The following is a 12257-nucleotide window of genomic DNA, read 5'->3' as shown; positions in this document are numbered from 1 at the left end:
AGATGGCTCAGAGGTTAAGATCACTGACTGCTCTTCCAGAAGACCCTAGTTCAATCTCCAGCACCCACATGGCAGCTCATGCCTACCTATAAGTCCAGTTCCAGAAGATCTGACACCCCACAGAGACATATATGTGGGCAAAACACCAATGCACATGAAATAAAAATAAAATGAAGAGAAGGTATCTCTCAGGGAAGGGCTTGAGAAACACATGTTGCTGGGATTTCTGTGTCCAAGCTGTCACTCAGGAGTCCCACCCCTGGTCTCCTGCAAACCCTGTTTCTTGCTGTTTCTTGTCCTGTCCCATTTAGGACATTATTTACCTGCCCCCAAGGCATCTACGGTATTCAGAGCATATGGCATGTGTAAGTGTGGGATGGCACTCCTAAGAGGCATCCCAGAGCAGGACCCCAGCTCCGCTTCCTACACACTCTTCCCAGGACAGTGGCTCCAAGGGCATCATCCACACTCCTGTGTTCTCCATCCAGGCAACCTGTCCTTGCAGGGGCAGGGTCAAGAGCAAAAGGCTCTATGCCAAATTGGGATTGTGTTCTCTCCCTCCACTGTCTCCTCTCCGAAGGCATGAATGACATCACCTTGCCCAATTCTAGGTATATCTTCAGGTCAGACAGACTTGCTTTCCTCTTGTCAGAAAGGAAGGAGGGACTGCAATATTTATGCCTAGGCACGGTGACCGATTCTCCCCAGGAACCCCCAAACAAACTGGATTTGCAATGGAGACTGGGTGAATAAGCCTGCCTTTTATCCCCAACACACACACACACACACACACACACACACACACACACACACACACACACACACACCACTGTCGGGGTCACAGGGAGGACATGTATAGCAGATCCCAGGAAGAAGAAAGGGGCCCTGGACAGACCTTTGATGCCTTGAAGCACAACTGAAGAGAACTTGAGAGCAACAGAGCAATAAGGACTCTGAGTTTTTCATTTTTGTTTTTGTTTTTTTTAAACTGTGCTTTATTTAGGGCTAAGCTGGAGAAAGCGTCATCCAATAGTTACAGAAGGTTACAAGGAGTTTTAGGGAGTCAGTGTGAAAAGAGCAGTTGTACTGAACTGCAGCTGCTTTTTTTTTTTTTAACAACATCTGGACATCCTAAAAGGAGGAGTCAAGAGAAAAAAAAAAAGAAAGAAAACTAAATGAAGTAAAACAACAACAAAATAGAAAGAAAAGGGAGGAGGCCTGAGAGCAACCAGAATTTTGTTGTTCTAAGGAAAAAAAAAAGTGGTAGTTCCGAGACCCCTCTGGCCTCCAGATGGACACCAATGAGAAGGTCTTGAGGCAGAATGCAAAGCAAGTCTTCCCAAGGGTGCAAATAAATTATAATAAATATGTTATACTTTAAAATATATGTGTTCTTAAATAATTCAGTGTTTTTTTCTGATTCTGAGTTTTTTAAGCAATGTCTTTAACTGCTCTAAAGTCATTTACCAAAGATAAATATCGTGCTTTCATTAAATAGTTTTCCTTGTTTTTTTCTCTATCATTACAATTAAAAGTCCTACAAAATATGCAAATTTATTTACAGAAAAACAGAGCCGGCATCATTTAAACATCCCTGTTTTTCAAAATTCCTTGTAAACAGTTTCAGAAATTCTTCAAAGATTGTTTGTTTTCTCTCTCTTGTTAAGGTTTTTGTGTGTGTGTGTGTTGTCTAGTTGTTTGAAGATGAAAAGTTCCCAGTTCTCCCTGGCCTGGAAAGTCTCCGGAACAAGCACAGAAGGCGAGTGAAGCAGAGGTGAGGAGGGCGGAGAGAGCGCGCATGCGCGCGACTCCCGGGCGAAGCGAGAGGCGGCAGGACGCTTCCGGAAAGGCGCTTCCTTGCGGAGTGGCGCTTCCGGCTGGAGTCCGCAGGTCTGGACAGTCCGGCCTGGCCCTTGGGGACCGAGTCCGACAGCACTCGCGGGGAGACGGGATCGATGCTCAGTCTAAACTCTACAGAAGTACAGTCCTACAACATCTGGGATTTTAGCATAACGCTAACTTCTATAAGGTTTTTTTTTTCCTTTTTTAAATTTTTTTGCTTTCCTCTAATTTTTTTCTTCTATGATATAGGTATTTTAAACTTTTCCTTTTAAAATTCTGTACAACTAGTATGATTTTTAAGAGGGGAAAGAGTTAGAAGCATTTACAGACTTTTCACAACAGTTACCTTGCCTTCGAAGTCCCCTTGTTCCCCTGTGTTCTCACTCTTCATGGTTAATGACTGAATATCCTTGTTGCTTTCCCCAAATATCCACCAATCTTTTTATCTTAACAGCTCCATCCAGACATATAATACAGAAAACCATAGGAAAGTTTCAGAGACTTCAATCGGGGTAATCAAAGCGCCTCTCAAAGTATCAAAGAACTAGTATCTTGCTGTTTTAAAAGCGTTGAAGCATTATTTTTTCCTGTTTTTTTGTTTTGTTTTGTTTTGTTTTTTATTTTTTTTTATTTATTTTTTATTTTTTTTATTACATTTTTTTTTTCATAGAATCGCTCTAAGCTGTTTCAAGAACAGCCAGGAGGCAGGAAGGAGGTTGGTCTCCATTCCACCTCTAATTGACAGAGCTACACATCTGCAATAAAAAGTTTGGTCCTTTGGTCCCTAAATAGCTAAAGGAATGACAAATAGAGATGCTCAGTGGCGGCCTCCCAGCCGCCTGCTGGGGACTGAGCCCCATCATATGCTTGCCCCTGCCTGCCTCAGGCGCCCACGGGCTGGAAAAGCCCCAGGATCAGTTGGCAGCAGCAGTGTCTCCTCCTAGTGCCCAGCCCTTCAGCTTCCCCATCTGGGCTCACGTTATTTCATTTTAAAGTTGCGGGTTTCTTGTTTGTTTGTTTTATCTCATTTTTCTTCGTCGTCGTCATCTTTATGTCATTTGTATTTTTCCCCAAACACGTGCCCTCTGCACTCCATTGACGCTATGCTTTTCCTTGAAGAAATGTTACAGTCACACAGAGTGTCTGGAGTCTTCAGCTTGACTGGTATTGGCTGATATGTCAAAGGTGTCGTCCAACAGTTCTCATTTATAAACAGAGAGAGAAAGAGGTTTGTTTTTAATGTAGCCCGTTCAGCATCCTGCCCTAAAATGAAGAAAATCAGTGTGGATTAAGCGAAGTGTGAAAACACAGAATGCATCCAAACACCAATAGGATCCTGCCTCTGGGGAAGATGGGAGTTCTGGGGGATGGTAGGTGGGAAGGAAAAGAGACCAGGATGAGAATTAGTCATGATCATGATACAGCCAAAAGAAATTTGTTCTTCTATTCAGACTGAAAAACCACTGGGTGAACGAGTGGTGACGCTTACAGCTGGGGTTTACTTGTTGGAAGAGAATTGTTGATTTGGCTTCCTTAAGAAGGGTTCTGGATTAAGGGACTGCTAGATCTAAGGGAAGAATTTGGGACTGTGGAATAGAAATTTGTAATTAAGCTTGTCCCAAGGGACCAAGCCCAGATACCATATGTATACAGAAGCCTAGCAAACAAGATAGCAGAAATGTGGCAGGCCAGTCTACTCTTCCCCAGCTCGGGAAAAACTAGGAAGACAGAGCTAGCTGCCTCTCAAATTTTGCCAAATCCTTGCCCAGTTTCTAGCCAACCACTTCTTCCCCAGGATAAGCAACTATTTGCGAGGCTGTGTGTGTATATATATGTATATCTGGATATATGTGTAGAACATATTCACCTGCACATATGTGTATATATGGATATATGTGTATGTGTATGCATCTATGCACACACATATGCACATACATAATACTTTTCTCATACATGCCAGGGAATTTAGAGGAAATTCAGAACTTCCAGGGATTGGATGGGGGAACCTAAAAAAGGTCAAAATAGATTTAAGTATCAAACTTAAAATATTAAGTGAAACAGTTCTTGGATTTTGTTTCCAATGGTGGTTTTTGTTTGTTTTTAAGGAAAAACAATCATGATCTGACTAGAATCAGAAGGTGAATGCTTAGTCACTGTGAATTAACAAATGAGGCTCATCTCCATTCTAGCAAGCAGCTTCCACTTATACATGGGGGTGACTGGTTACATCAAGAAAATTATAACTGCAAAGCCCCCACTCAAGGGGACAACGTCATGCGTATATCAATCCATGCTGGCAGGTTTTCACACTGTTGATTCAACAAACAGCAAACCGTACACAGCAGTCTAAACAATTACAACACCAAAGAAAATAATAATAAAATTAAAAAACACTTGTCAAGGACCCTTTTTCAGTTGTAAATAAAAAGATGCATTTTGCTTTTGTTGCTACTGTTTTCTTCCAGACCAACCAAAAATACCCCGCCATGACCACCGCCACCCTTCCCTCCCCACATTCAATTTAGCAGAAGTAGCTACAATACAAACCTTACTTTTTTTTTTTTTTTTAAACCAGGCTCTCACTCAGAGACCTCTGGCTTTGGACTCTAGCTTTTTGGCTTAGATTTTTTTTCTTTATTGTTTTGTTACTATAGATATTTTGGTTTTGGTTTTCATATTCCCTTTTAAGGTGAGATTTAAAATAGACTAACTGGAAAAAAGACCAAACCTAGGAAAGTGTCAATTGAAAAAGGCCCCCAATTTTCTAGAAAAAAATAAAATCACAATATTTTCAAGTGCAAGTAAATCAACCACGCAGAAATATTTTTAAGATGTTTTCCTTATTTTTTAAGAAAAAAAAAGAATGGTTTATACAGTTAAATGATCCCACGTTTGATAATTGAGGAATTTGTATTTTAGTTTTGCTAATTTTTTTTTTTGTTCTTTTGTTTTGGTTTCTTTTTTTTCTTTCTTTCTCTATGTGACATCTAGAGAAGCATTTAAAAAATAATAAATAAATAAATAAAAACGCTGAACAAGAAAAACCAAACAACAGAAAGTAAAACCACTGCAAGCACCAAGAACGAAACGAAAATGAGCAGAGCAAAAGAGACCTTGGCAGCACAAGGGTTAAGAAAATGCACGTGTGATCATGACTGGCCAATCATCCACGGGTACGACATCCAAGAAAAAAACGCTCCAATCACAGCACCTCCACGAAACTTGACGGCAAGTGTCATGCAACCGATTCTTAGCCTTGTTACATGACGCCATCATGTCACACTGTGAACTTCGAGTTGATTTGAACTTACGGATGGGGGACTTTTCTCCACTCTCATGTGATTACGTGAACTTTATTCCTAGCTCAGCGCGAGACTGTGGTGGATTTGACTGGCCCTGGTTGGGTTGTTGGAATTTGGTTGAATGACAAAAGAAGAAAAGATTTATATATATATATTTATATATGTAGAGAGAGAGAAAGAGAGGGGGGAACAAGAGAGTGGGGAGAGGGTGGGGATGGGAAGAGGGAGGGCAAGTGGGGCTAGAGCGGGAGGAGGGCAAGGAGGGGACTCAGGGCAAAGAAGGGGAAGGAAGAAGCTAAAATTAAAAAGGAAAATATTTATACAGCACTGGACCACAGCATCAGTCTAAAAGCTTGGATGAGAAAACAGCAGTCAAATTATAAGGGAACCAAAAGGAACTCAAAGGCTGGAGGAAGGCAGCAGACAGACAACATGAGCACATCAACACACACATACATACACACGACTGTTTATGCAGACACATGGCACACCATGAACAGGAGCAGAACCTCACACGGGGCCCCTAAGGGCACCCATCATGCGTTGGGAAGAGGAAAGGGTACAGGTAGTTTGGTGAGGAGGGGGCAGAAAAAAAAAATCTAACAGCCCCTCACACCACCATAGCCAGCAAGCAGGTCTTGGGGAGCAAGCTCCATTAACACCTCCAGTTCTTTCTCCCCCACATATAGAGCTCTCCTCACCTGAGGGCCTGCAGGGGAGCCAGTGTGCCCTGGTGGGCTGTGCAGGTGGGAAAGGCGCATCTCCTGAGGCACTTTGCCACCACAAGGTAAGTCCACCCGGGCAGCACCCTCCCACCTGTGTTCCTGGGTGGCAGGAGCAACTCTACAGTCACACTTCTTTGCTCTGGCAAACCAATGTCTTTGGTTTAGAGGTTTAGAGCAAATTCTATCAAAATCCCTGACGTCCTGTGACAGCCTGAGCACTGCCAGTTTCCTTTGTGATCACCTCATAACGCTGACTCCCTCAACAGCTAGCCGAGCCGAGGTTGCTTCTGTGCTGTGAGGTCCTCAGAGAGGCCTGCAGCTCTGACCCGAGAGAGGGCCCTGTAGAGAGCTGCCCGTGGGACTGCGACTGCGGAAGGCAGTGTGCTGGCCTTGCCCCCTCCTGCTCTTTGCTTGGCTCTGTAGACAGCATTCCCTCCGGTTCTCTCCCTCCCCCTCCACCAGCAGCTTTCCCAGCTGTGCCTTCGCCCTCGCAGGAGCCCTCAGGGCTAAGAATACCTGCTTTCCGCCATCATCATCTCGCTCACTTCTGGGACCCTTTTGTGTCTCTCCTGCTCTAACTTCCCTCCGGAGGTTACCTGTGAGCTTGCTCCTGCTCCCCATTTCTCTGCAGCACCCAAGCCCGTACCAAGACCTGCACCTCCTCAGTTTGTCTCCAGGCTTTCCAACCCACCAGCCCCTGTGCAGTCCACTTCTTGTCTCGGCCTTGGTTTCCTTCAAAGTGGAAGGGAAGCCTAGAATCTCACGGTGTTGCTTAAGCTGTCCAAGCAACTAGGCCCTCACATGGCCTCTGGCTCAACCTTCCTAGAAGCTCTTCTCGGGCCACCGTGCCTGTCAACTCACACTAGATTCAGGTCTTATTTTCAGACACCCAACGCGTCCTGATTGCTCCTCTCCTCTGCATTTCCAGCCCCTTAAAGAAGTTCTTACGATGCCCCGCCCCAAGTAGGCTGCTTGGTTAGAGGGTCCATTTGGCATGAGAAGAGGCCCAAAAACTAAGGAGTGTATTGTCCCGGGTATTAGCACCGGCAACTGCTGTGAGAAGACACTCTGGTTCTAGAGCCGGAACTTCCTGCCCACACTCTGCTTGTCCTGTGTCTCCCTCCTGCTTCAGTCCAGCTGTGCCATGGTGCCAGATGCTGTCTTTGGCATGTGAACTCAGACCTGAATGTATACAGCCCCTCTTCTCAAATCTCCATCAAAGAACTCTCTCATATAGCCCTTCATCTCTTCTATACTAGACCACAGACGCACAGTACACACTCCCATGTATCCACCCCCCCCCCCCCGAGGAGGGGTACCTCACAGAGCACAGAGCACCGGAGCTGGTAAGAGCATCCTGACCAGCATAGACAAGCTGAGATCAAGTCTGGAACATTCTGGTTTATCAGCCTGATCCAGGCAGGACCAATTCAGATACATCATCTACAATAGCTTTACTCTAGCCATAGATGATCCAGACCCCAAGCTACAGTCCAGCCTTGCACAGGTTGGGCACACACCAGGCCCAGATGGAAACCAGCAAGAGGAGAGCCTTGCTGTCCCCAGCCTCAACCCTACCCTACTGGGGCCTCGGTCCATAGAACCAAACCAAACCATGTTACCCAGCTCCCTTGCCTGAATCTCTCTTCCCCAGACATGTGTCACAGGGGCTCTGCCTTGGCCTTACTACTACTACAGGGTGACCAGCTAGTCCAAATTCACCATCTCACCACGGGGCTGCTCCCAGCCTGCACCTGGTCCCTCAAGCCTCTATTCAGGCTCCCTTCTGTGTATAGCTCCAGCTTACATTTCATCACTTATCAACACCCTCCACTGACCTACGATGACACAGCCCATCCTTTGAAGGGTGTGTGTGTGTGTGTGTGTGTGTGTGTGTGTGTGTGTGTGTATGTACTGTTTCCTCCTATCGGCAGGCCATCAGCTGCCTCCAATAGCTCCATCTTCTCTTAGAACCTTCCCTACTACAGCTTCTATACTCTTGGCTTGCAAAGGCAGTGTCATTAAATACTGTCTGAAGGAAAACTAAAAGGCACATTGATCACATGAGTTATGTCCCATCACAGTTTAGGACTGCCTATCCTAGGGAGGAGGTAATCAGATGGCTGGTTCCAAAGAAGTTCAGGATGCTGTGGGGTCAGCAGAGCTGTGATGAGGACAATAGTTTCCCATTCTCTCTACTTGAAAGGAACCAGGCTCTGGGCTTTGAATACATCGCTCACATAATCCCTCTGTGCTCATCTGTGAGGTAGGACGTCTGACACTTCCCACCTGAGAGGGGGTCTTGGTTAGGTGGCTACATGTTACCTGCCAGAGCAATGCCTGGTATGTGAAAGTCTGTGGTGGTCATCTCCGTGGCCGCTCAAGTCTGAGCGCCAGCTGGATCTACCCTGTGGTCCACTTCCTACCTCACACCCCACACAGCACACTGCCTTCTTCCACCCTTCCTCTAGGAATTTCTCACTTAGAGGTTTTATCCTTGCTTGGGCTGTAAGGGTAGAAAAGGAGGTGCTAGGGAGACTTCCTGCATGCTCCTCTGAATCCTCTGTTCACTTCCAAAATCATGGCTTCATCAGTGAGGAAATAGAAGCCCAGCATCTACCTTGGAGCTTCCTGACTGAGTCCTTGCTCTCTGGGAGCGCACCCATCTGCTAGCTGCACCTTGGTGCCTGTGTGTGCATACTCTGTGGTGTAACACATTCATCTCTGTGTCCCTAGCCCCCTGTCTAAGACCCAGCACAAAAGGGTGCTCGGATTCTGTGAGCCAACATGCCAGAATCTACACATAAGGCAGAAACAGGCGGGGCTGGGGAGTGAGGAGGCCAGGGTCAGCCTGGCTCTTCCAGAGTCTTAGAATGTTAGCTAACATTCACCTAGAGGGAAAAGACCCCTGCTGCAGCTGATGCAGAAGGGTCTTCCACTGGCATCTGTACCCCTGTTGATAAGTGTAGAATGATGGGAGGGACCTGGAATCTGGAGATCCCCCCTCAATACTCCTGATCCTGAACTTGTGCCAACATGCTTTAACTCTCACATGCTCAATCTTTCTTACAGCCTCTCTGTTCTCCTGTCACTGGGGCTGAGTAGTCACCCCAGGGTCCCCTCTTGGATCCACACCTTCTAATGTGTCAGAAAAAGCATTCTTGGCTCTACCTTCAAACTGTGTCTAAACATTCACACTGCCTGATCTGCCCCTGATTAAGGCTGATACAACAGATGTCTGCTGCAGCCCTTACAGCATAGCAGCAGCATAGCAGCAGCCTACCCCAGCTCCTCTGAACAACTCTCCCACACCCTTTCCCACTTCAGAGGAGTGGCCTGCAGGCTCCAAGCAATGGCCCTCCTCTCCCCTGGGTCGCTCCTGCTTCTCAGCTCTCCTTGCCACACCCTCAGGCCCCTGGTTGTTTAGACATGCTGCCCCTGACCTTGCCCCAGAGAGAGGCCACACTCAGCTCCGGATGGTCCCTCCATCACCGTCTCACATCTGCACCTGACAATCCTGACTGCCTTACTTCAGTTCAGCTACCATTCCCATACCAACCATTACTAGGTAACCTATCTAAATAAAAAAAAAAGAAAGAAAGGGTGGATGGAGCAGCCTAAGCAAGCAGAGGCCAAGGGCCGCCTTCATCTCTGGTCTGTGACTAAGCTGAGGATTACTGAAGTGAGTAGCATCAGGGGACCTGGTAGCAGTAAGTAGACTTAATAACCTGGAACATTTCCTCAATTCCATTCCTAGTAATCTGCTCTGCCCAGGAGAACACTTAACCCAAAAAGGAGTGGCTAACTGCAGGCAGCCGCCAGGCAGGGCCAAAGACATCCAAGCCTGGGCAGACCAGGTAAGGTTCCCGGACTTCCAACATTGTATCCTCCCTTTCTCAGTGGCGTATCCTCCAGCTGTGTTCCTTCCTGCTAAAGTTCTTTTGAAAATCCCTGCCCCTCCTGTCCTGGCTAAGTTACCGGCAGCTTACAGTGGAGAGGAGTCAAGGAAGAAGCTGCCAGCACACTTCCAGCAGACCTGAGCATGCAAAAGCCAGGGAGACTGAGAGAAGGCTCAACCTCAGGGTCTTCCTTTCTGCAGGGCCTGAACTGCCATCTCCCCACCTAGGGCCCTCGGCTAACAGGACCACAACGGGAGCCTGAAGGTGCAGGCCCAAGGCTCTGCTTACCTTCTCAGAGGTTCCTCCCTTCTACCCCTCTTGGCCTGGAGGCCGAGGAGACAGCCAAGCCCAGTTATGCCAGGATGGCCTCACTTCTATGCCTGTGATATAGGCCTTGAGCCAGGAGTAGATTGATCAGGTCGCATCGGGTCCAAGGCACAGGTGAGGGCCGGGCCCAGGAAGGCCTGAGAAGGCGACGGGTCCATCCAAACCTCCCGTCCCTACGCCCTGCCGCCCATGGTTACCTGTGCGAGTCCTGGTCTCCCCCGGGGGACGCTCCCGCCGGCGCTCAGTACGGGCGATTGGCGTCTTTGGGCCGCTTCAGCTGCACCTTGAGCCTCTTCATGCCTATCTGGAAGCCGTTCATGGCCTGGATGGCGGTCTGCGCGCTGGCCGGGTTGTCGAAGCTCACGAAGCCTGGCGAGACACGAGGGACCAGGGCCTGGGTTTCCACGGGGCCGCCCGGGGCCGCTGCGGGCGGGAGGGGAGGGGAGGGGCGGGGCTCGAGGCTCCGCCCCCGGCCCGGCCCGGCCTCAGCCCCGCCCCTCCGCCCGCAGGCCCCTCCCGGCCTGGCGCCCCGGCCCGGGCTCGGCTGCTCCTCGGCTCCAGGTGGCGCCGGCGCCCGCCCGCCCCCCACCCCGGCCGGCCCGCCACCTCGGCCCTCTCCTCCCGCGGGAGAGGGCGGACACACCTGCGGGCGGAGGAGCTTATTGCACACTGTCCTCCCTGACAGGAGGGGGCCTGGCAGCGGGAGGGCACGGGGTGCCGGCCTGGGGAGAGAGAGGAGTGCGAGGGCCGGGAGGGAGGAATGTCGGGGAAGCCACTCCACCGCCCGGTCATCCCCCGCCCCCAAACCCGCCTCAACCCTGGGGCTGTGCGCAGCCCTCGCCACTTGTGGGAAGCTTTCTAGCTAAGCACACACCACGTAACGTGTCCTGCACCAGCCTTGCTAGGGGTGTGGAGCGCCTTCCACTACCGTTCTGCTCTGCGCTTCACTGCTAACCAACGCCCGAAGACTGACCACATTGTGGCTTCAGTTGGGAAGTCACCTCTAAACGCACTTCCTCATATAGACACCATGTATGCAGTTCCCTAACTGCCTGTGAGAATGGGGTTTCTGTGGTCCAGCGGGCTTATAGGCAGGCCGCTAAGGGACCAGATCGAGGAGCATCAAGTCAAAGCATGGCCTCTTGCCACAAACTCTCCAGGAAATAAATCTTGAGAGCTTTGATTCATTCCATTTCGGGGTCTTATCTTCTGTCAAAATGGACGTAGGGCCTATAAAACATTTGAAACTCAGCTTTGCTGACATGTTCAGGCTATCCACAGAACATGATGGTCTCAGATGGCTGTGAGACAGGGAAGATCAGTGTATGGCCAGACGCCATGAGCAAGTGCTTCCTGGATATTTGCTGTGTACCTGGGACCTGCCTCTGACTTCATGCTAACAGCCGCGCCCTCATCTCCTGACCTTTCCACTCTCACTTCTCTGCTCGCTCCTTTCCACTCTCCCTGACACTGTTTACATCTGGCTCTTCCCTCTTCCTCTTGTCCCCTTCCTTCTTTGCTCAACCTGCTCATGCAGCTGTGTATTGTGAGAGATGGAGGAAGATGGCGTTATGTGTCTCACTTGTGCACGTGTGGACACAAGGACATGCATAAGTGATTAGAGTCAGGTTCAGAGCAACAAAACCAGCATCAGTGTATACACCCAATCAAATGGCTATGAGCCTCCAGTCTCTAATGCCCTCTGGTCATCTCCTTCCACTGGCCTGTGTCTGATGACTAAAGTCAGGTGTTTAGCAGACCAGAGCAGTGTGTGTGTGTATGTGTGTGTGTGTGTGTGTGTGTGTGTGTGTGTGTAAGTCTGTTTTCACTGCTGTCCCCAGACTAAGGAAGACAGATGAGCAAAGCCAAGCCCCTGCCCCCTGCCTGACTGCACCATTCTCCACCCCCACATGGGCACCTTTGTCACTAACTCTACTTGGACACCCAGATTTAGTGGCTGTTTCTGACAGAAAGAAGGACAAGGCTGAGAAAAGAGGGACACCCTAAGAGCTGTGTGAGGTGGAGCCAAAAGGAAGGACAGCCACTTGGTAGAAGTTTGCAGAAAAACAGCAGCCCAGCTTCCCAGAAAGGGGAGTGCTTTCTGGGACCCAAGGATCTGGGGGTTGTTTCTGAGCTCAGGGGAACAGACTCTCCCCATCTAC

The 12257-nt window shown here is 48.8% G+C and overlaps 1 protein-coding gene across 42 annotated transcripts in view; it reads right to left on the bottom strand.

The window, feature by feature from the left end:
- Window positions 1-1071: 1071 nt before the first annotated feature.
- Window positions 1072-12257, bottom strand: part of CELF4 (CUGBP Elav-like family member 4) — a 280175-nt gene continuing 268989 nt past the window's right edge. For 16 of the 42 annotated variants that reach the window (XM_084778853.1, XM_084778848.1, XM_084778849.1 and 13 more), the window contains exons 12-13: window positions 10293-10464; window positions 1072-3105 (exon numbers count right to left, since the gene is read on the bottom strand). In XM_084778853.1, coding sequence (XP_084634979.1) covers window positions 10337-10464 — 128 coding nt within the window. In that variant the 3' untranslated portion in view covers window positions 1072-3105; window positions 10293-10336. Of the gene's footprint in view, window positions 3106-5153; window positions 5239-10292; window positions 10465-10738; window positions 10818-12257 lie in introns of those variants that run through there. The other 26 variants (XM_084778830.1, XM_084778851.1, XM_084778862.1 and 23 more) reach the window with 3 other exon arrangements.

Source organism: Acomys minous (genome assembly GCF_964271855.1).
Source record: "Acomys minous genome assembly, chromosome: 4".
NCBI classification, from domain to species: Eukaryota; Metazoa; Chordata; class Mammalia; order Rodentia; family Muridae; genus Acomys; species Acomys minous.
The sequence above is the reverse complement of the archived record's forward strand: the minus strand, read 5'-3'. Positions and strand labels throughout refer to the sequence as shown.